We start from the raw sequence: 25110 nt of genomic DNA, 5'->3' as shown, positions 1-25110 counted from the left end.
TGCCTGATGGAACTTTGTAACTAATTTTTAAAAGAAATCATTTGCTGATCTGGGAGCCTCCTCCAGCTACTCCAGCCCTGTTTTTTTCTCTCTTTCATAGCAGAGCTATTCCAAAGAGTTGCCTATACTTGCTATGTCCCCTTTTTCATCTTCTATTATTTCTTCTACTCCAGCTGGGCTTTCCTTCTCACCACTCCACCAAAACATGCCAACAGCACATAACTAATTAAATTACTGTCCCATACTTTCATCTTCTCAGTGGACATAGTTAACCAATGTCCTTCCTTCTTGAGATGCTTTTATTCTAAAAATGAAGAAAATCTTTTCAGTAGCTCCTCCTCTGAGTCCCAGAGCACAGCATTCCATGCGATTCATAAGCTGAAGACTCTCAGATTTATAGTACCAACTCATGACTTCCAAATTATACACTTCTAGCACAAACTGCTCTAATGTGCATATTCTCACATATCCAATTAGGACAAAAGAGGCACATTTCAAACTGAACAAGTCCATCCCTTCTACATCCCCCACCCCTAATTGTCCCTTCTCTGTAAGAGGCCCACTCATCTATCCAGCTGCTCAACTTGGAGGTTCATCCTCGGATTCTCTCTCTCCATCTAGTACATTCAAATCCACCAGCAAGTTCTGTTGGTTCTGGCTCCTCAAAATATATCTCAAATCCATCCATTTCTCTTCATTTCCACTAGCACCAACCCTACTTAAAGCCACCATCATCCCTCTTGCCCAGTATGACTCATTCTCCACATGGTAGCCAGAATAATCTTGAAAAACCATTAAATCAGATCATGTCACTCCCTTAAACTCGCTAATAGCTTACTTCATTTCAACACAGTCAAAACTTCTCATGGTAGCCTAACAATCCCTTCTTGATCTGGATCGTGAGTACCTATGTGTCCTCATCTCCTAATCTACAACCCCCTGCTCACTCTGCTCTGAGTACAATGGCCTCCTGTTTCAGCTCAGGCTCTGTGCACCTGTAGGTCTCTCTGGATTATTCCTCATGCAGATCTTCCCACGGCTCATTACCACCACTCAAGTTTCAGGCCACATGTTTCCTAACCACCTACCCAAAGAAAATTATCCTTCTCCTTCTAACTAAAATTCTGCAGTATCTTGTTCCACTGCCACATAAGAACATATGGTGGCATCCTCCTGGAGTTTCAGCTACTCAGGAGGCTGAGGTGGGAGGAGCCTGGAGCCCAGGAGGCTGAGGCTGCAATGAGCCAAGATCACACCACTACACTCCAGCCTGGGCAACAGAGGGAGGCCTTGTCTCAAAAAAATAAATAAATAAATACAATAATAATAATAATAAATTCTGGCTCTAATCTCAAATTCTCATGACAGTAAGTTATTTTCTGACTACTGCATCCAATTATATCTTTAAATCCTTTAGAGATTGGCTTTTAGAACTTGACCTTCTTAAACTGGAACCAACTATCCATGCAAATTATGTTTACATAATATGCAAATGAGATTAACTCAAGATTTAATGACTATTCTCTAAACACATAAAATTCTTTTGGAAACAGATTTAAATATAATGGCAACAGAATATTCTCATTACAACAGGAAACTACCATAGGCCTACTGCATCTTACAGTCAAGAAAACCTGGGGCATGTGGAAGCAGAGCTAGAGGCTAGAGTAAGGCCTTACATCTAGTAACTCCTAGTTTGATGCTTTTTCCTATTAATAATTACCTAAATTAGCTGGGCATGGTGGCACACACCTGTAGTCCCAGCTACTCAGGAGGCTGAGGCACGAGAATCGCTTGAATCTGGGAGGTGGAGGTGGCAATGAGCCGAGATCATGCCACTGCACTCCAGCCTGGGTGACAGAGTGAACTCTCTCTCAATAGTAATAATAATAACAACCTAAGTTAAAATACATAGTTTTTCACAATCATATCATACAACTCTCTAAGGACACAAAATACATCTAACACTTTTATGTCACACAATCCCAAATACAAAATATAATGTTAAGTATCTTCTGAGAACAAAAAGCAAGGCCATTCTAAAAATTCTATTAGTGTTTGGTAATAATGAAATTCATCTGTACATGATTTTACATACACTGCCTTATTCACTCCTCAGAGCTATTTTGTAAGGTAGCTCAGAAGACTTAAGAAATGCAGAGACTAAAGTTCTTTCAGTGACATTAAGTGACTTGTCAATGGATACAAAATCAAGGTAGGGAAAGTTTCCTTAGGATACACAATTGCTATTTGGATACTCAAAGGATATACAATTGCTACATTATCAAAATAGTTCATCCCAATATATAAAAAGATTAGAACCTATATTAAATCATTCACAGGACATTTTAAACCTCAGGTCATGTTTGCCCCTAGATTCACTCTAAGGTCACATCCAATTTCTTCAGTCAGTACTTGCTATACTGAGGGAAATTCAACCAAAACGATTTGCTTAAATAATCTGCTTTGCAATTCAGCAAGTGATTATCACAACACATACCCAAAAACTGAACCAAAACTTTAAAGATAACTTCCATTACAACAAATACTTGAGGGAGGGCTTTATCTTTTAAAGAACTGATTGTATCTGCATTGATCAAAGCTACACCTCAGATAACGTATTATAGTAGATGTAATAAGTACAGCAAGTTTGCTTTTGTTTTTCATATACCTATTACAGCAAGGTTGGTAGATGGAATTCACTTCATGTATTTAAAGGTGCAAAGTTGAGTGTCCACAATATTTAAAATACTGTAAGAACTCAAAATCACTACCTATTATTACAGGATTTAATAAACCTAATCAAGAAAGATTTGCTACAGTTTATAAATGTGTTGAAGGCAACAGTTAGCATCAATAAATTAAAAGCAATTCTAGGGCCAGGTGCAGTGGCTCTCGCCTATAATCTCAGCACTTTGGGAGACCAAGGTGGGTGGATCACTTGAGCCCAAGAGTTTGAGAACAGCCCGGGCAACACGGTGAATCTCTAAAAATAAAAATACAAAAAATTAGGCGTGGTGGTGTGTACCTGTAGTCTCAGCTACTTGTAAGGCTGAGGTGAGAGGACTGCTTGAGCTAGGGAGGTTGAGGCTGCAGCTGCAGTGAGCTATGATCGTGTCACTGCTCTCCAGCCTGGGTGACAGAGCAAGACTTTGACTCAAAAAAAAAAAAAAAAAAAAAAAACCGCAATTCTAGCAAGTTGTTTAAAACATTTGAATCCCTTGTCTTCTCATTGATTTCTCAGAATTTGGTTTATTCTTATCAAAAAGTTATATCAATGCAAGTCACACTGCAGTGTTCCAAAAGTCTACTTTAAAAGTAAAATACATACTCTAGTTGTCTCTGAAAGTATGTCATACTTTCATATCACTTTTGCCCTGAGACACACTCAATTCATTTTATTCCTGAATTACAATATAAAATTCTCATTTCCTTGTGCTCTCTTCTTCTAAGAAGTACAATCACAAATGATACAATTCCATGGTATTATTGCTCCCTTAAAATGCTATCTTCTGCTTTTAACTAACTGCTGTTAACAATTAAGCATCCTTAACTTTTCAAGAAAATTGAGTAATAAATGTAATCAGAAATCACATCTTTACATACATAAAAAGAACTCTTGCCATTACTAAGTGCTTTAAAACATGGACACATGTCTGTGTGTGTGTGTGTGTGTGTATAGATTCTGTTTCTACCATTACTACCAGTACATACCATGACACAGTAGAATGCAAAATATAAAACTAAAACCCAGCCATTTTTAACAGGATTGGTTGGTATATTTAATCCTGCCCACACATTCATGAACCTTTATGCAGAATTTTTTCTCTCGTTTACAAAATTTAACCTACACTGTAGACAGTACTTTTAATTAAGTCCTATTAACAGAAAAAATGTAATTCAGTACAAATGCCATTGCTGATCATGAAAAGCACCCACAAAATACCATCAGATACATAAACACATTCAAATGGTATACTGAAACAAAAGTTAATACTAACATTTCAGGTGCGTAGGCATGTAAGTGTTCAAAAGGTCCCTTCTGTATTCAAGAATCCTTAGTCTCTTCCTGGACTGCCTGTCCTTTTTCAATTATCCTCCTTTGACTAAGTCTATTTAGTAACTGCCAAACTGAGATAAAACCAAAATGACTCAGTTTGAAATTTATGGAACAGCTGATCTTAACCCCTGGGCTTTCTGCCCCAGCCCATTACCGATACTTTGAGAAACTGATGACAAGTGTGAACCTTCTCCCTAGAAAAACATATTCTAACATTTTATAGGCATATGGTGGGAATTCATCACTTCCAGAATTATTTCCACCTAATCCTCAGAACCCTAGCTTAGCAACTTTATGCAAAAATATCTTTGGACAGTATAGAAAGCTGAAACATTTTATTAATTCTCTTTGATTTTATCTGAAGTAATTGTAATCTAATGCAAAAATCCCCATACTCTCAATTCTTTTCTAACTATCTGTAATTAGTTTGTTAAACTTTGCTTCTACTATAATTGAGATTTCATGTATTTCTCTTCACTTCCAAGACAGTGGATAGAATGGAGAAATCTAGATTGATCTTTACAGCTCCAGATAAAGGGACTAAAAATATTGGTTTAAAATATTAAAGGTTAAAGAAAGAGACTCTTGGTCTCTTTCAAAGTGATTTAAATTTAAACTAGGTTTTTATTACTACGTTTTGGAAATGTAGTAACCATTTTTTTCTCATATCAAGGACACGTACATATTTCCCATTTCCCCATAATTAAAAACAAACAACTCCCATCCACTTCTTATAAATAGTTCTTAACTTGGGCTTAGTAACAATGTATATTGTGCCAGTAATACAGAAAAGGTGGGAGTATAAAGACTATCCTGTCCTGTTAGAATCCTATAGAACCAAGGTGCTGGATTATGGTGGTTAGATCCTACTTGTAACAGTTTCAAAGGTGACTGTAGGGTAGTATCAATATGAAAACATCATTAACATCTTAATTACACCAAATCTCCTACCCAAACCAGTCTAGGTAACAGGAGAGGAAAGGTTAAGTTGCCACCCCCTCATAAATGGAACAACGCACCCTAGACAACCCAATGAAAAGTTAAAACTACTGTGGAACAGTAGCTCCATTTTGCTAAACATCATTTTAAAATCGACTTTTTAAAAGTGATGTTTCCATAAAGGAGAATGGTTAACAACATAAAGCTCCAATTTTAATCAAAAGAGTCAATTTTAACAAAAAGATTTGATAGTATTAATCCATTTGGTAAGTTTAACCTTTCTATAGAATGCGAAGCTGTAGCACAAGAGTTGATTATAAAGATAATTAAATTATAATCTTAAAGTTAACACTGTAAAATATTCATAATAGGACATATGCCCCACACCAACCAAGCACTTGTTTAAACTTTTATCTTTTTTTAAACCCCAAAGGGACTCAATTATCTCAGAGCTGAAAGTCTGTTATTTCGCTGTGATTTAAGTCACATCTGTACTTCATTAAATACATTGTTTTCATCATCCGTTACTTTATTTTTATTTTTAATTAAATTATTTTTTCTGAAACAGAGTTTCGCTCTTCTTGCACAGGCTGTGAGTGCAGTGGGGCGATCTCAGCTCTCTGCAACTTCTGCCTCCCGGGTTCAAGCGATTCTCCTGCCTCAGCCTCCCGAATAGCTGGGATTACAGGCAGCTGCCACCACGGCTGGCTAATTTTTGTATTTTTAGTAGAGACAGGGTTTCACCATGTTGGCCAGGCTGGTCTCGAACTCCTGACCTCAGGTGATCCACCCGCCTCGGCCTCCCAAAGTGCTGGGATTACAGGCGTGAGCCACAGCATCCTGCCAATCTGTTACTTTCAGACTTAGCAAATTTCGATGCATTACATTCTGCGAATTCGCATTTAATCTCTAACATCTTTGACCCAGTCAAATCCTTCAATTTATCACAATCTGAAGTTACTTTTTCAGTACTACTACAATAATTAAAAAATAAATAAGTTCAGTAACATTTTTTGCCTCCAAATTATTTTGGGCGGGGGGGGGGGGGGTGTAAGGGCTTCTACTTAAAGTTGTTTCTTAAAAAGTCTGCCTCGTTAGGCCCGTGTGTGCAGCTCATAGTATTAAAACCGGTTAAATGGGAATACACGAATAATACTTATTTTCCCAATGTTACAAGACCTGGATTTCTGTCAAGTATATCCAGAAACAACGTAACAATTACTAGGTGTATTTCACATGACAATTCTGCAGATTATTTTGATCAATAAAATGCTTTAATGAGGTGGTGTATAAAAAAACTGCCCTCACCTTTCAGGACCAACATAGGACTACATACTTTTTTTTCTAAGACAGTCAATTCAGGTTCTAGGTTACAGTGACCTAACAAGATAACAAATAACTAATGTGTCAGTTAAAGGCAGAAGTTTGCTTTAACCCTTCCTCTTTATTAGAAGTACAAAATACTTCCGCACATCATCAAAAAGTTTTTCTATGGTGAATCCAGAATTCAATTACCTTTATGTTTAATATACCTTTTCAACACTGCATAACACACTACTTTCAATATTATGATTTACACACCCTACCACTAACAGCATGAACCACAGGACTGTAAAGCAGCTTGTTTACCAGGTACTTTTTACATTCTTCCATTAGGTTCAGTATCTATTCTTGAGGTCTATGCTTCTCTCCTCATACATAGCTTTGGTTGGATGTGAAGTGAAAAATTCTAAACAGATATTTGGAAAAGGCAATCTGAAGAAAAAAAAAATCCCTATGTTTCAAAATTAGGGACTCCACATGTTACAAACTATTGATAGCCACCGCAGTATAAAATGTCAAAATTGGCCGGGCGCGGTGGCTCATGCCTGTAATCCCAGCACTCTGGGAGGCCGAGGCGGGCGGATCACCTGAGGTCAGGAGTTCAAAACCTGTCTGGCCAACATGGCAAAACCCCGTCTCTGTTAAAAGTATAAAAATCGGCCGTGCGTGGTGGCAAGCGCCTATAATCCCAGCTACTGGGGAGACTGAGGAAGGAGAATCACTTGAACTCGGGAGGCGGAGGGTTGCAGTGAGCCGAGATGCTGCCACTGCACTCCAGCCTGGGCAAAAGAGTGAGACTCCATCTCAGAAAAGAAAAGAAAAAAAAAATCTAAATTATTTCAGCGAATAAAAATTACCTGTAAAATTTAACAAGCACTGATACTTCATTGAGCTCAGCTCTGACTTTAGGTTGTAACTCTTGGGACTGTCCAAAGTATTCACAGAAGCAAGACTTAACTAAAGTCTAAAGTGTACTGTTGTGCTGTCTTGCTTTAATCAAGGCTTTCCCCTTCCTTGGCTGCTAAACAAGAACTACAAATTAATTTCCAGGGCAGGGTAAAACCAACACCCCAATACTTGAAAGTATTATCTGTAAAACTTATAAACAGAAATAAAAATAAAACCAAAAGACAAGATTCTGCAGTCACAAGTACTTTAATTTTTAAAAACAAATCACTTATTAAAAAATAAACAAATGGCCATGCTACTCTAAAGTTGATACAAGTAAATTAAGAGGTAGTGTCTCATGAGACAATGTGCTGAAAGTCAGTGCCCAACTAGACAATCTGAGCTACTACATACACTTGGCTTATCTGTAAAGTTAGATTTAAGACACTACTCTCAAAAGTAACATTCCACTGTCACAGCTATTTTACTTTAAAAGGTTAAACAACCCAAAGAGTTTAAACAGTTTTATTTCCAAAAACAACATTACAGAGCATAATTTCTACATTAAAAATTCTTACAGTACCAAGAGAAGTATCACAGTACAATTTTCCACAACAAAATTGTAGCACACAAATCCACGCGACTCCTGGACTTCCTTGAACTGTCAATACACTGCACCCTGTTTAAATGGCTGTACCTGAAAACCAAGGTATGCAATTCCTTAGGATTAGAAGTCATCAAGTTATACTGTCAAGGATCTGGGGGAAATGAGAGGAAGATTCTATTATCCTGGTGTCCGAACCCAACTTCCACAAAAAAGTAAAGCCACAGCGACGGTAAAATGTCTATTAGTTGTCAACAGTCATTTACGTGCTGAAACCCACCCAATTTAGACATCTCAATATTAAGATTTCTGTGAATCAAGTCACTTAGTTTTAGTTCGGTTTTGAATTAGAAAGGATCCTCCTTCGAAATTTAGATCTATAACAGTTACTTAAATTGGGTCTTTTCTCCCCCTATGTTGAGATACCAGAAAGCAGGAGAACTTAAATTTATTTTACAAATAGGTAAGGTTACAGGCTTCGGAAGAGAGAGATACTCCAAACAAATCTGCAAGATATTCGCAAGGATCACAGAAAAAGTCAGGGATAGTGGTTTATTATCCTCCGACCAACTAGCTCTGGAGAGGGATGGATGCAAACGTCCCAGAAAGAGGACACTGAAAGTAAGTCTTATCTTCTAGAAAAGTAAGTCGTCCGGGCAAACACGCTGCACCCTCGACATTTCCGTGCAGAGGGGGAGAAAAGCCTCATAGAGCAGCAGGCGACATGACATGCCCGTCTGAGGCTCCACGTGGGGGCTGCACTGAGCCCAACAAGCTTCCCAGACCATGGGGCAATCAAATTCCCGGACTGTGCACAGAACCTGCGCTCCCGGCCCGGGCAGTGGCGCGCGGGCCGCAGTGGCCCTGCAGCGCCACCCAGCGGCCCACGGAGAGGCCTGCAGGCGGGTCCTCCACGGCTCCCGACTTGCCGCACCCCCACAGCCACCCAGCCCGTTCCCCTCTCCGGATGCACAAGGCCCAACCCAAGAACTAAGACACAAAATGGCTGCCGGCAGCTTCGTCACGTGACCCCTTTGTGCCTTTCGGGCCCCCGAACTCCGCGGGACCCGGGTACAAGTGGCCAGGGTCAGCGGGTGGCCTTAGAAGGGGCCCCGCTGGGCCGCGGCGGCCGGGGGTCGAGGCTGGGGGAGGCGGGGTATAGGCCCGGCCGGCGACTGAGAGTCGGCGGCGAAGAGAAGATGGCGGCCATTTTGTGTGGGTTTGCTGCTCCGCCGCCGCCGCAGGCAGCAGAGGGAGCGGGCCTGACGGTGGGTCGGACAGGGGAGTTAACACGTACCGACTCCTCTTCCTTCTCCATTCCGGTGGGCATCTGCGGCACGGCCCTGTTTATCGAGGCGTATTCGTGCAGGTCGGGCAGATCCTCACAGCGGAAAACCGGCAGCGGCTTCGAGGCGTCTAGCGCCCGCGCCCGAAACGACAGTTTACTCATCTCAGGCGCAGCAGATACCTCTCCGCTCTGGGGAAACGGCCCCGGCCAGCGGGATCATGGAGAACCGGGGGTTCGGTCCCCACTCGCCAACCGCTGCCGGGGACTTGAGGGGCGGAGCGCAGAGCCCGCCGTCCGGGCACTAACACCAGCCGGGAGGGTGGGAGGCTGTGCCGCTCCGCTCCTCTCTCGCTCGCTCTCTTCAATACGCCATGGCCAACATGGCGGACATTAAAACTCCACTGTGCGCTCTTCAGCCAACCCCAGCCATTCCCCACACTGCATCGCGCAGCGGCGCGGGCACGCGGGCGGGGGGAGGGAGCGCGGGCTCGAGGCCGGCGCCGGCACGGAGCGCGCGTCCCGCCAACCCCCGGCACCCGTCGGCCTCGCTTCCCGCGCCTCGCTGCTCCGGGCCCCCGCCCTTCGCGGGTCCGGGGGCGGACTGGGCGCTCGGACACCGGGCGCCGGCTCTTGGGTCGTGGTCTCCGGCAGCGCACACGCTCGCTTTCTCACGCTCGCTCCCTCCCGGCGCCGCTTTCTGACGGGCGAACAAGGTGCGGGAAAACTCTCTCCACCAGCACGCCGCCGTTTGGAAAGGCAGCTGGGGAGAGTGGCAGGCGGGGCTCGGGCCCCGGGCACCTGGGGCTCGGAGGGCTCGGACCTCTGTGGGCTGCTCGCCAGCGGCTGCCCCGGGGCCACGGCCGCCCCCGCGGGGCTTCGGAGGGGCGCTCCAGAGGCGCCGCGCGCCGCCGTCTGCCGCGGGGGGCGAACGCACAGCCTAGTTCCCGCGGCGCCTTAGGTCTTTACGATAAAAATACAAACTGAATTAGGGGCAGATGCTACTTTGAGTAAACTTTTATCAGCAGTTATGTTTATGTCCTAATGCAACTTTGGATTATAATGTTTTATAGGCACAGCATCAAGTCATTGATCCGTTTCCCACGCATTGGGCTTAATATAAATGATAGGTATCCTCTTCTACAAAGTAGATTTTTTAAAATCCTGCATTTTTATCTATACATATTTACTTTTTAAATAGTAACTGAAGCAAAGGAAATTATTACCCACCACTATAACATTTAAAAGCAAGATCTACTTCAGAATTTAAAGCCAGTTCTTTATATCTAGCTCATGATTTTGTACTCAAAGAAACTGCGGCTTCATCATAGCCGTGGGTTCACACTGTTACCATTTGTCCTCTGAAAAACTTTGTAACATTGAATCATATAAAGACCTGTCGTACTCCCGCCAAACAAACAAAAAGCTTAATTATTAGATTTAGATGGATATGATAGATGGGTGGCATCGGTTTATATTACACATGAAAATGGGTATCCTGAGATCTCTTCGTTGTTGTTGTTTTTTTTTTAATAGGGAAGATTGTTGGGGTGGGTTTAATAAATTGGCAGCCAAATTTCAATTCGAGTTTCAATTTGTATCTTAGTGCACAATTTTGTATCTTGTGCAACAAGATACAAAAAGATACAAAAATGTTTTGAGTTGTTTTTCTCCCTGGGGACTACATAGTAAAAGTAATCACGCTCCTTAAATACTGGGCTTGATATGGGCTGTCACTAGCTTAGGGCACACAGGCAAACTGCTAGCCTCCAGGCTGGTTTAGCCAGCTCCCGTGGGGTAGGGAGAAAACAGGACGGATTGCAGTTCTCCAAAATTATACTTAAACTCCGATATTGGCAGCTCACTTAAGTGAGGCATAAGGACGTTCACCTGCATTTCCTATACAGAGACCATGCCTTTATTCATTCAATGAGTATTGAGGGTGTGTATTGAGCCCTCATAGCCTTCCAAGTCAGCTTGGCACCCACAGGGCTCCTGGAGGAGCTTACACAGTGGGGAGAAGGACCCGCGAATGGCAACTGCCACACGGCGAGCTAAGTGTTATGGTGAAAGTCCAGGCCACTGTGGGAAGGGGCAAGAGTGGCGCCCAACCCAGAAGAGTAGTTCTAATGAAGTAGCAAGGGAAGACTTTTTGGAAGAGATGATATCTGGGTAAAATTATGTAGGATAAGTGTGGGTTAACTTTGCAAAAAAAGTAAAAATGAAGGGAAGAAAGGTATTTTAAGACAACGGCAGCGACGTGTCCACAGGCTGAGTCATTAGATAGCAGTCACTTTCTGGGAGCCTCAAGAATTGCCAACTTCACTGTGGAATGACACCTGTTTAGCCAGGTTTAACAGTTCCGAAAATACTGGCTGAATATTATTCTAACAGTCCTCTCCAGCCTACAACATTAGGTTCCTGAAAGTCCTAGCAGTAGAATTCATGATTGAGGAGCCTAAGATTTTAAGAACAAAATAGAGTAAGTCAAGAGTGAACCAAGGAAATGAATTATTTCTACCCTCATTAAAATAACAGTAAACAACAAAATAACTATTTCCACATCCTACATTAGTAATAATGGGTGGAGTACAAAAAAATTTCTTATTCTCTAGAGAGTCTAAAATCACCCTCCGTGGCAAATTCAGAGATAAGCTTACAGATTCAGCTTGCCTTTTGGCAGATAATATTATATGCCTGCTAAGAGACACCTTTTTCTCATCATTCCTTTATCGTCTCCTCAATGCTGTGGATTTCCAACTCTCAGGTCCTTCTGAGTTCCCAAGGACTCAAAGGCTGGAGTCCCAAGCCTCTTTTATAAAATTAAAACAAACAAACAAAAAAACCCTTTTTTGAAATTTTTGTTTTTTAGAGACAGTGTCTCTATCTCCCAGGCCTGAGTTCAGTGTTGTGATCGTGGCTTACTGCAGCCTTGAACTCCTGGGCTCAAGTGATCCTCCTGCCTCAGCCATCAGTAGCTGGGACTAAAGGTACATGCCACCATACCCTGCTAATTTCTAAATTTTTTCTAAAGACAGGGCCTCCCTCTGTTGCCCAGGCTGCTCCTGAGCTCCTGACCTCAAGCAGTCCTCCCACCTCGGCCTCCCAAAGTGCTGGGATTACAGGTGTGAGCCACTGCGTTCGGACCCATGCCTCTTTTTTATGCAGTTCACTTTTCTTCACCTTAAGGGACAGGAAGGCAGCAGTAAAGGTTCAGGTTTAGTTTTCCCTAGATGCTTTTATCTGTCCGAAAGATTCCTTGAAAAAATGGTTAATCCTGTACTTTCACTTTAACAATTCTTTTCTGTTCTCAACTTAAAATTCCTTCTTTTTCTAAGTATCCCCAACAAAAGTGATGTGAAATTCTCGATGTTGCAAACAACGTATGCTAGGGCAAAGGTGAATACCCTAACGGCAGAGGGAAACTCTTGTTTGGGAAAGGATTTGGAGTATTTAAGATAGTTTGATGTCACAAATACGTATTGGATAACCAGGTAACACACAGTACTGTCATTGTAGGGGATACAAATAAAACACTGGCAAATGGATACCCAGTTGCCCAAGTGGCAAGGCAGTATAATGAAATGCAGTGGCTATGGGAGTTCAGAAAAGAGAGCAGTAGGTCCCATCTGGGTTGATCAGACAGCATGGAGAAGCAGCATGCGATCTGATTCTGAAGGATGGCTAAGGTTTCAACTGCTCATGGGAATGAAATGCTATTATAGAAGAAAGAACATTCATGGGGGAATGCAACTGTATGAACAAAAGGGTGAGAGGCGGCAACTGTCAGGTATGATTGAGGATGAGGAGGTTTATTTGGCCGGAGTTCAGTAGGAGACTCCAACAACAATCCAATTAGGAGATAAAACTGGTAAGAACTTGGGTGGATGGAGTAGGAGTAGAAAGTAAAGAGACATGAGTTTTCATGGTAATAATCATTACATATAATAGCACAAGAAATGTGATTTCTGTTCCAAATACAGAATTTCTACTTAACAAAAACTTAGAATATGCCAAAGGCAACTGCTCTGACACTGCATTCTGTGGTAACTAATACATTTGAAATACAGCTCTAAATAGTAGTTTATGTTCGGTATGTATCCAAGTCTTATGATTTCTTCTTTGAAATTGTTTCTGGGATTTACTTCCCAATTTCCATTTCCATTGTCTTAAACATAGTCCCAACTCTGATCACTTCACCCCTAGAAACAGCCTCCCATTCATCCTTTATTTATTCAGTCCGTCCTTTATTTACTCATTCCCTCAATAAACCTTTTTAAAGCTCTCACTTTATAGGAAACTGTGCTGGTACTCTTCTGTTGGTGGCTAGTGGTAACCAAAAGTGGAAGCAGAGGCTCTAGGTCCCTGGGGCCTCACAATGCATGTCACCAAGTCAGTGTGCCAAAAACTGTACTTCATTCTGTATCCTCCCTTCCCCAAGTCATATCTTTATAACTGCTCTTGTTTTGCCCATTAGATAAAGCCAAATTTTGGAGTGTTTGGTTATCAAGACCTCCTGTAATTTTGCCCCACTGTGTCCAACATCGTTTGTCATTATTGCTTAAGACAAGCTTTTCACTCTAGCTAGCAGTCTCATCACCATCTTCAGAAATCAGCATGTCGGCTGGGTGCGGTGGCTCATGCCTGTAATCCCAGTACTTTGGGAGGCCGAGGAGAGTGGATCACCTGAGGTCAGGAGTTCACGACCAGCCTGGCCAACATGATGAAACCCTATCTCTACTAAAAATACAAAAAATTAGCCGGGCATGGTGGTGCACGCCTGTAATCCCAGCTACTCAGGAGGCTGAGGCAGGAGAATCGCTTTAACCTGGGAGGTGGAGGTTGCAGTGAGCCGAGATTGCACCATTGCACTCCAGGCTGGGCAATAAGAGTGAAACTCCATCTTAAAAAAAGAAAAAAAAAATCAGCGTGTCTTTCCTGCCTCCAGGTTTTTATTCATTCTTTTGATTATTTATTTATTTATTTATTTTATTTTGAGAGATGGAGTCTTGCTCTGTTGCCCAGGCTGGAGTGCAGTGGCGTGATCTCGGCTCACTGCAACCTCCACCTCCCGGGTTCAAGTGATTCTCCTACCTCAGCTTCACAAGTAGCTGGGATTACAAGTGTGTGCCATCACGCCCGGCTAATTTTTGTATTTTTTTTAGTAAGGACGGGGTTTCACCATATGTTGGCCAGGCTGGTCTCAAACTCCTGATCTCAGGTGATCCACCCACCTCGTCCTCCCAAAGTGCTGGGATGACAGACGTGAACCATCGTGCCCAGCCATACTGATTTTTTTTTTTTTTTTTGAGACAGAGTCTCGCTCTGTTGCCCAGGCTGGAGTGCAGTGGCGCAATCTCGGCTCACTGCCACCTCCGCCTCCCAGGTTCACGCCATTCTTCTGCCTCAGCCTCCTGAGTAGCTGGGACTACAGGCACCTGCCACCAAGCCCAGCTAATTTTTTTTTTTAATTTTTAGTAGAGATGGGGTTTCACTGTGTTAGCCAGGATGGTCTCGATCTCATGACCTCGTGATCCACCCGCCTCAGCCTCCCAAAGTGCTGGGATTACAGGCGTGAGCCACTGCGCCCGGCCCAGCTGTATTGATTCTTTTCAGTCTGTCCTCCCTGTCCTGCCTCAGACTGTCTACCGAAATCCTATTTCACAGGAATGTTTTGAACACTAAGTAAAACAAACCATGTAAAGCACTTAGAATCATCCCTGGCCCACAGTGAACCCTCAATAGATGTAAGATATTGTTATTATCCTTCAAAATCCAACTCAAATATCACCTCCCCCATGAAACATTGACTACTTAAACTCTCTGGGCCCTAATTTCATAATCTGAAGCATCGGTGAGCAGTTAGGTAAATGCAAAATAAGCCTCCCCCAGCCTTTCTCATCTCTGAGTTCCTATTATGCTTTCAGTCAACAGGAAGAATAGCTACCATTTATGGAACACCTAGTATGTACCAGGTGATGCAGAAATACTTTAAATGCATTATCTCAATTTTCATGACAGCCCTGTTAGGTATTTCCTGTTGGGTTTAGAGAGGTTGTGTGACTGGCTTATGGCCACGAAGCTGATAAGAGGCAGTGCTTAGTATCCCTAGTATCTATCTGGCCAGACACAGTGGCTCACACCTGTAATCCCAGCACTTTGGGAGGCCAAAGCGGACGGATTACCTGAGGTGGGGAGTACAAGACTAGCCTGACCAACACGGAGAAACCCTGTCCCTACTAAAAATATAAAATTAGCTGGGCGTGGTGGCGCATGCCTGTAATCCCAGCTACTCAGGAGGCTGAGGCAGAAAAATACCTTGAACCCAGGAGGCGGAGGTTGCAGTGAGCCAAGATCGTGCCATTGCACTCCAACCTGGGCAACAAGAGCACAACTCCATTTCAAAAAAAAAAAAAAATAGCAAAAAAAGAAATCCCTGGTATCTGATTCCAGAGTGCAGTCCCAGATTGAAGTGAAGTGCGGACAGAACTAGAATCAAAGACAGAGATGTTTAAGAGGGCTGGTAATGAAGGGCAAAGAGAGAGAGAAAGGGGTAGCTATTTGAAGTCAAGGGTTTCATTGTTTTTGAAAGTAGGAGAGATGTGGGCATGTTTGTATACTAAAAGCAAAGAATCATTTAAATGGGTTAATTTTAGGGCTGTCTTTTTCTGAGGCAGGCAGGAAAGAATGACAGCCAGAATGGACAGTGATGCAAAGAGTTAAACTCTCTTTGATGGGACAACAAGATTAAAAATCATAATACTGGTTTTGGTAGCAGGAGTCCGGATTCCTCATTTCTTCAAGCATTCAACAAATATTTATCGAATGTTTACTAAGAGCTAAGGCAAAACAGTTTGTGTTGGAGAAACAATAATAAACAAGATATGGTCTCTACATCCTCACGGGACTAATAATAAAGTGAGGTACTGTATTTGTACTTAATTGGGAAAATGTGAAATTAATGTCTTTCAACCATGTAAATGCACAATGATCTCTACATTAAAAAGTGATGTAGTGCAATAATTTAAAGCATTTTGCAAAAGTATGAATACTGAATACATTATCACTTGAAGTAATCATTTCTAATCATTTCTTTTAACTTCCTGCTTTTTACTTTCATAATAAGCTACATAAAGAAATGACGGCAAACAATTCTTCCACCATAACATTTAGGTAAACAAACACTGGAAGCCCTTTATGGTATGTTGTTTTTTTCATCTAGGAAACGTTGGAAAGAAAATATTACAGTTGCCTTTCAATATATTTACTAAGGTGTCACAGAAACAATATCTGAAGTACTGATTTTCCTTACTGAGTAATTTGTGCATGGAGTTCTGTACATAATCTTTAAGAACTATTTTTCACATAAAATAAAATCATTCAGAATATATTTAGAAACAATATATCTGTACCTTAAGAGAATAAAGGGCAAATTATCAATCTTAGCAAACAGTAGCAGGATGGACTCAAAGTTATTTCAGTTTAACTTTATCTTCAATATGAAGTTTAACAACAACAACAAAAAAGAAATGAAAAATGCATGATTCAATACAAAAAATTAGCTGGGCATGGTGGTGGGCGCCTGTAGTCCCAGCTACTTGGGAGGCTGAGGTAGGAGAATGGTGTGGACCCGGGAGGCGGAGCTTGAAGTGAGCCAAGATTGTGCCACTGCACTCCAGCCTGGGCGACAGAGTGAGACTCTGCCTCAAAAAAAAAAAAAAAGAAAGAAAGAAAGAAAATGCGTGATTTAAACAAATGGGACTATCTGAGAATTGTAGTTGCAGCAATATTGGGATTTCAAAAAGATGTCACACAATACATTTTAGATTTTCTATGTAATCTAAATAGAATGTCTTTACACATTTATTGTGTAAATCCTAAGGTTTAGGTTTTCTATAACCTTAGGATTTACACAATAAATGTGTAAATGTATTGGGATTTACACAATAAATGTGTAAATGTATTGGGATTTACACATTTATTGTAAATGTGTAATGTGTAACTGGCCACACAGCACAGAAGTGGGTGGCAGGCGAGCCAGCAAAGCTTCATCTGTATTTACAGCCAATCCCTAGTGCCCACATTACCACCCAAGCTTCACCCGGCATTAGATTCTCATAGGACCTCAAGCCTTATTCTGAGCTGCTCATTGAGGGATCTAGGTTGCATGTTCCTTATGAGAATCTAATGCCTGATGATCTGTCACTGCCTCCCATCACTGTCCCCACATAGGACTGTCTAGTTGCACGAAAACAAGCTCAGGGCTCCCACTGATTCTACATTATGGTGAGTTGTAGAACTGTTTCATTATATATTACAATGTAATAATAATAGAAATAAAGTGCACAATAAATGTAATGCACTTGAATCATCCTCAAAGGGGGAGCACTCCCTTCCCCTGGATCCATAGAAAAGTTGTCTCCCATGAAACTAGTCCCTGGTGCCAAAAAGGCTGGGGACCACTGCTGTAAATCATCTGATCTTTTCCTCACTGTGCTGGCAAGCAGTTGATACCTCTATGACAGCATTTTAAGGAGGATACTACTAGTTGCAGTTGGAGAAGTGGTGGGATGCGTGAACAGGAAACTGTTGAGAAACTGAACTTGAAAAATAATAATTTACTCCTTAGCAGAGGAACTATTCAGTAGTCTCTTCCATGTCTCATCCCAACAATTAATTTCTCAGAATAAAAGTCTATCTTAGAAAAATGTACAAATTAAACCATATACATTTTAGAAATATTTGGTGGTATTTATCTAAACTGGATTATGTTAAATTACTGTCAACCCATTAAATCCATTGACTGGCACATACTGACAGATTACTATGTGTAGGCCAGGCATTGGTGCAAGGTTATAAGTGGTAGAAAGACAAAAACAAACAACACACTACCTTTAGTGCCTTACCCTTTTTTTTTTTTGAGACAGAGTTGACTGGGCTAGAGTGCAGTGGCATGATCTTGGCTGCAACCTCCGCCTCCTGAGTTAAAGCCATTCTCCTGCCTCAGCCTCCCGAGTAGCTGGGACTACAGGCGTGCGCCACCACGCCCAGCTAATTTTTGTATTTTTAGTAGAGACAAGATTTCACCATGTTGGCCAGGCTGGTCTTGAACTCCAGACCTCAGGTGATCTGCCTGCTTTGGCCTCCCAAAGTGCTGGGATTACAGGTGTAAGCCACTGCACCTGGCCAGTGCCTTACACTTTTGAGTAGATAGACTACTTAAGCATTAGTTTTACTAAGTAATGCACATACAAATCAGTATGGTACAGATGGTACATGATGGGTGAAGGAACAAAATTTAGAGGAATGAGAAAAATTGTTAATGAAGTAGAAACATATGTTGGAACATTTAAGTACAATTTATTAGTGGGTGGTAGACAAAGACTGCCAGGGAAGAAGGGCTTCGAGAGAGAAAATATCATGAATTGCTTTTGCTTTTATAACACGAGGAAGGAAATTCTGTTTTCTTACTGAAACTTGGGGTACAGAATTATCATCTAATAAATTAAGATTAGTGAAATAAAATGTTTTATCTTTCACTGTATTTATTCTTCTCCATGACACCTTGAGTAACACTGTGCCAATTGCTTAGGTAAGTACTGTGAATCTAGTTCCCCTTCCCTTTCAGAGCAGGGAAGGGAAAGTGAATGACTGGAAGCCCATGGAGTGGGATTCTTGGTGTGAAGACTCACTCAGGGAGTGAGAGAGGAGCATAGAGAATGGAGCCCTGGGGAATACCAACATCTAGAAGATACCCAGGACAAGAACAGAGGGAGAGGCTGGGAGAAGCCTGGAGACAAGCCAAATGAGGTCAGCATTTCAAGGAGGAGATCAACGAGGAGAATCAAAAAGAATGAGGAGGTCACAGTAAACCCAATTTCTTTAGGACACCATGGGAGGAAAATAGACTCTGTGAGCTGAGCTGTGAATTGGAAGTTATAGGCCTAGTGGTGCCTGCGCACGTTGATTAAACATTTACCGCCAGGCACGGTGGCTCACGCCTGTAATCCCAGCACTTTGGGAGGCCGAGGCGGGCGGATCACAGGGTCAGGAGATCGAGACCATCCTGGCTAACACGATGAAACCCCGTCTCTACTAAAAATACAAAAAATTAGCGGGGCGCGGTGGCAGGTGCTTGTAGTCCCAGCTACTCAGGAGGCTGAGGCAGAAGAATGGCGTGAACCCGGAAGGCGGAGCTTGCAGTGAGCTGAGATCGCGCCACTGCACTCCAGCCTGGGCGAGGGAGCGAGACTCTGCATCAAAAAAAAAAAAAAAAAAAAAAAAAAAATTTACCAAAGCCCCCAAAAAAGTGATTTCCCAGTACCCTCCTATAATCATTGTTTAAGTACTTGTTCACAAGAATGAGACCACTTTGAAGTCAAAAATCAGTTAAGCTTCAGGACATAGCCAGGGACACAGAGTAGCTATCATCCTCAGCGCCTCCCATGTTAGAACAGAGTACATGACGTATCTTCCAGAGTTAAAGCTGTAGAAGCTTGGAAACCAAAGACCTACATGACTTCTCTACATGAATTACTGACACAGGTAAAAGCCACATCCAGATCTTAAGATTTCTTCTGAATTTGGTTTCCCAAACATGAGACGCATAAGACAAAAAATAAGACAGTTGCACTGCAGCAGCATGTATATTGGAACGAGATATTTTTTGTTTCAATTGATTTATTTATAATAAGGTTAACACTTTGTGTTTCTGTTTCTTCTGGTCTTTTCTGGTTTTGTTTGTTAGTTTTGTTGTTGTTTTGACACAGGATCTTGCTTTGTGGCCCAGGCTGCAGTGCAGTTGTGCTATCACGGCTCACTGCAGCCTCAAACTTCTGGATTCAAGTGATCCTTCTGCCTCAGCCTTCAGTAGCTGGGACTACAGGTGCGTGCCACCATGCCTGGGTAATTTTTTAATTGTTTTCTAGAGACAGGGTCTTGCTACATTGGCTAGGCTGATCTTGAACTCCTGACCTCAAGCAGTCCTCCTGCCTCAGCCTTCTAAAGTGCTGGGATCATAGGTGTGATTCACCATGCCTGGCCCCATTTGTTAGTTTTTGTTTTTGCTTTTCATTGGCTGGTTTTACAATATTGAGATAATACAGTTTATTCTGTTTTGTGGCCTTCTCAATAATTTTTTTTTTTTTTTTTTTTTTTAGACAGAGTCTCACTCTGTTGCCAGGCTGGAGTGCAATGGCACGATCTCCACTCACTGCAACCTCCACCTCCCGGATTCATGAGATTCTCCTGCCTCAGCCTCCCGAGTAGCTGGGATTACAGGTGCCTGCCACCATACCCAGCTAATTTTTGTATTTTTAGTGGAGACAAGGTTTCACCATGTTGGCCAGGCTGGTCTCGAACTCCTGACCTCAAGTGATCCACCCACCTCAGCCTCCCAAAGTGCTGGGATTACAGGCATGAGCCATCACGCCCAGGCTACTTCTCAGTATAATTTGAGAATGCTCCCATCTCATTAAATACTCTTCTGAGACTATTACTTGACAAAGATACTTATCCAGCATCTGTAAAATAATTTACTTAAGAATTACCCTCTTAAAGTATAGAATGCACTGACTTTTCATTGTTATAAAGAACACATATAATCTGAATAGTACTTTTAAAATAAAAATAAAAAATGGGTTTAGGATTGGTGTGGTGTCTCACACCTGTAAACCCAGTACTTTTCAAGGCTGAAGCAGGAGGATCACTCGCACCCAGGAGTTTGAGACCAGCCTGGGCAACATAATGAGACCCCATCTCTACAAAAAATACAAAAATTAGCCGGAGTGTGGTGGTGCACACCTGTAGTCCTAGCTACTTGGGAGGCTGGGGTGGGAGGATCACTTGAGCCTAGGAGGTTGAGGCTGTAGTGGACTGTGATCGCATCACTGCACTCCAGACTGGGGAACAGAGTAAAAAAAAAAAAAGCGGGGGCAGGGGGGAAGAAAGTGGGTTTAAATTTTCATGGTTTAAGGCACAGAACCAATGTCTGCTGTTCTTTGAATAATGATAGTGCCAAGTCTACACAGACGAAGGTTAGCTGCTTCATCATCTGTCTGAGTAGATGACAAGCACCTAGGATTTAAATATCAGTATTTCTTTCCAGATATTAGTTTAGCATTTTCAAAAACTAGGCTCCATAAAATACTGATGTTCTGAAATGAGAGTTATGTAAAGAATTCTGTATAAAACTAGTAAGTTAGGGAAATACTGCTTATTAAATCTTCCTCTTTAAGATAGGTAGAGGCTCACCATGTATAGGCTCAGGGAAGTCCTGCAGAAAAGAAACCCATTTACTGATGCTTAGCACAGTATTTTCCAAAGTTCTCTGACCATAGAACCCCTTTCTGTACACCGTTAATTATTACCTTTAGTTCTATGAAAGCACACTTTAGGAAATTTCATTCTAGGCAATTCAAGGAAATAGAAGTTTTTCCAATCAAGTTATCCATCTAATTACTTAAGTCTGACAAATAAACTTTGAAAAGGCATAAAGATCTTATAAATTTAAAATATTATCTTTATTACTGTCTTAAAATGTTTCATCCTGCTAAAAATTGTGTAATATAAGACATTTAAATATAAAATTGGATGAAATTCTGGCAGGTACTAGAATTGAGCAGATTGCTACACTTTGATAGTATATATGGTTTAATAACAAATTAACAAGAAATGTTTAGCTATATTTCTTTCCAAAAATTTCTCTAGTAAAATGAATACACTGAATTTTAATTAAAAGATTTTGACACTAATTTAAGCTATTGAAAGCTGTAGCTTCCCCATCCATAAAATAGGAATTGTAACAGAATCTATTACCTAGGTTGTTGCAAGCATTCAGTGAAAACAGCATAGCACGGGCTTGACACAAAAGTCATGCTTAATAAATATAAGCTATTTTTTGAATGATAGTTTTACCCTATTTTTTTGAATAGATCATTTAACTCTTCTGAGATTTATTTTTCATATGTACAGTATACAACATAATATTGTGTTGTAAAGGCTTCAAAACTCTTAGCTAAGGAAAGAGAAAAGAAATTCTCACATGAAGCCAAATACCTGAAAGATACTATATAAAATTAATTTATTTAAAAGAGGACATTCACCTTCTGAGGTCTTTTTGTTTTGTTTCCATTTAGTAGTTTTGTATCATTCATATGTTTGTATCATTAGTAGTTTTCTATCATTTATGTTTGTATCATTAGTAGTTTTGTATCATTTATGTTTGTATCATTAGTAATTTTGTATCATTCGTAGGTATATTTCATACTTTTGTATCATTCGTATGTTTGTATCATTAGTAGTTTTGTATCATTCATGTTTGTATCACTAGCAGGTCTGTATCAGTAGTTTTTGTATCATTCATATGTTTGTATCATTAGTAGTTTTGTATCATTCATATGTTTGTATCATTAGTAGTTTTGTATCATTTATGTTTGTATCATTAGTAATTTTGTATCATTCCTAGGTATATTTAGTAGGTTTGTATCATCCATATGTTGTATCATTAGTAGTTTTGTATCATTTCTATGTATATTTAGTAGTTTTGTATCATGTATATGTCTACAAGGAGCCCTGTTGCCTCTTTTCCTCTCATTGCCAAGTGATTTCATCTGGTAGTTGCACAGTGGCTGCCCAATCTCCAGATCTGGTCAAGCTAGCTCCCAGGGGGTCAAGGCCTCTTTGCACAGGTTGCTACTGTTTGCCTCAGGGTGAGTGCTGTGTGTGAAAACAGTCCAGTGATAAGTAACAGTTTGCATTCAAGGCAGCCACATAGTGTAGTGAGACACAGCAGGATGTACCAGAAGGAACACGGGTTTCCATATTTGCTGATCTGGATCTGAATCTAGTATTTACCATTTACCAGCAGTAGGACTCTATAGAAAGGATTTGATCTCACATGTATCAGGTGGTTCATGCCTGTAATCCCTGCACTTTGGGAGGCCAAGGTGGGTGGATCACCTGAGGCCGGAAGTTCGAGACCAGCTTGGCTAACATGGTGAAACCCCGTCTCTACTAAAAATACGAAACTTAGCCAGGCGCAGTGGCCTGCACCTGTAGTCCCAGCTACTTGAGAGGTTGAGGCAGGAGAATTGCTTGAACCCAGGAGGCGGAGGTTGCAGTGAGCCGAGATCGCGCCACTGCATTCCAGCCTGGGCGACAGAGTGAGACACCATCTCCAAAAAAAAAAAAAAGTATAGCCAATCAGTAATCAATGTGGTCTCTCTAACCCAATGAGAATTCCTGTCAAACAGCCCGTTCCTTGTTCTCTTTTGCCTTTAAAAACATGCTTGTAACAAAGGCCAAGGGAGCACTCTCCAAGGCAACTTAAAAGTGTGCTCTGGGCAGCCATCCTCACTTTGGCTTAAGTAAACTCTTAAAATTGTATTTATGCCTGAGCTTCTTCCTTTAGGTCAACAGCTTTAGAAAAACAAATTGCTAAGAGATATAGTGTTGTGTAGTGGTTAAAAGGTCTGGCTCTGGAGTCAAACATGATGTGGGTTTGGATCTCAGCTCTGCTTTTTTCTAGCTCTGTAAACATGGATGAGATTTATAACTTCTATGAGCATCAGCTTCCTCCTCTGTAACACAGAGATAATTAATGCCTATGTGCAGGCATTGTGTTGGGGATCAGGACATACCACCCCAAAATATGACAGTGGGAGACCAGAATATGCCACCCCCAAAATTTATTTCTTTGGCATATTTGAGCTGGTTATTCTGAGAAGTTGCAGGTATAGTAGTAGCGCTGAAAAGCTATCCTTTGTTACAGAATACCCCCATTTTTCTAAGAAAAATAGAATAAGTTACGATTATAGTTTACTGTTTTCTCTTCTTTTCTCTTTTCTGCATTTTCCCTGTTCCCCACTTCCTGCTTAGTCATTTAGAAATGCAATTATAACCTTTTACCCACCCCCAATCACCAGACACCCCCTACGGGGCAAGTTCATCTATGTGCTTCCAAGCTTCAGAGCGAAACTCTCACCCATCGGGAGACTGCTTTGAGAGATAATAGTCAATTTACAGCCCCAAATGTCAGAGGTGTTTGAACCAGAGCAACTCCATCTTGAGTAGGGGCTGGGTAAAATGAGGCTGAGACCTACTGGGCTGCATTCCCAGACAGTTAAGGCATTCTAAGTCACAGGATGAGATAGGAGGTCAGCACAAGATACAGGTCATAAAGACCTTACCAATAAAGCAGGCTGCAGTAAAGAAGTTGGCTAAAACCATCAAAACCAAGATAGTGATGAGAGTGACCTCTGCTACACTCCCACCCGCATCAGGACAGTTTACAAATGCCACGGCAACATCAGGAAGTTACCCTACATGCTCTAAAAAAAGGAGATTTTTAGCAGATACTTAAGAAATAACCATAAAAATGGGCAATCAGCAGCCCTCGGGGCTGCTCTGTGTGTGAAGTAGCCATTCTTTTATTCCTTTACTTTCTAAACTCACTTTCACTTTATGGTCTTGCCCTGAATTTTTTCTTGCACGAGATCCAAGAGCCCTCTCTTGGGGCCTGGACGGGGACCCCTTTCTGGTAACAAAAGCATGTGATATAGTTTAGATATGTGTCCCTGCCAAAATCTCATGTTGAACTGTAATCCCTAATGTTGGAGGTGGGGTCCGGTGGGAGCTGCTTGGATCAGGGGATGGATTTCTCATGAATGATTTAGCACCATCCTCTTGGTGGTGTTCTCATGATAGTGAGTGAGTTTTTATGAGATCTGGTTGTTTAAAAGCATAGTAGCACCTCCCCGCTCCCTGTCTCTCTCTTGCTCCTGCTCTGGCAATAAGAGTTCTCATTCCCCCTTTACCTTCCACCATGACTATGTTTCCTAAGGCCTCCCCGGAAGCCAAGCAGATGCCAGCATCATGCCTCCTATAAAGCGTGCTGAAGCATGAGCCAATTAAATCTCTTTTCTTTATAAATTACGCAGTCTCAGGTATTTATGACAATGCAAGAACAAACTAATACAGTATGCCTGCTACAAAACTCTCTCCCACCTGGAT

The 25110-nt window shown here is 41.6% G+C and overlaps 1 protein-coding gene across 4 annotated transcripts in view; it reads right to left on the bottom strand.

Moving 5' to 3' along the window:
* Nucleotides 1-25110, bottom strand: part of EPC1 (enhancer of polycomb homolog 1) — a 110762-nt gene that overhangs the window by 69603 nt on the left and 16049 nt on the right. For 2 of the 4 annotated variants that reach the window (XM_004049240.5, XM_004049239.5), the window contains exon 1: nucleotides 9112-9670. The exons of the other annotated variants lie outside the window; for them this stretch is intronic. In XM_004049240.5, coding sequence (XP_004049288.1) covers nucleotides 9112-9264 — 153 coding nt within the window. In that variant the 5' untranslated portion in view covers nucleotides 9265-9670. Of the gene's footprint in view, nucleotides 1-9111; nucleotides 9671-25110 lie in introns of those variants that run through there. 4 annotated transcript variants of the gene reach the window in all.

Source organism: Gorilla gorilla, chromosome 8 (assembly GCF_029281585.2).
Source record: "Gorilla gorilla gorilla isolate KB3781 chromosome 8, NHGRI_mGorGor1-v2.1_pri, whole genome shotgun sequence".
In the NCBI taxonomy this organism is placed as follows: Eukaryota; Metazoa; Chordata; class Mammalia; order Primates; family Hominidae; genus Gorilla; species Gorilla gorilla.
Note: the sequence above shows the minus strand (reverse complement) of the source record. Positions and strands in the feature narration are given on the sequence as shown.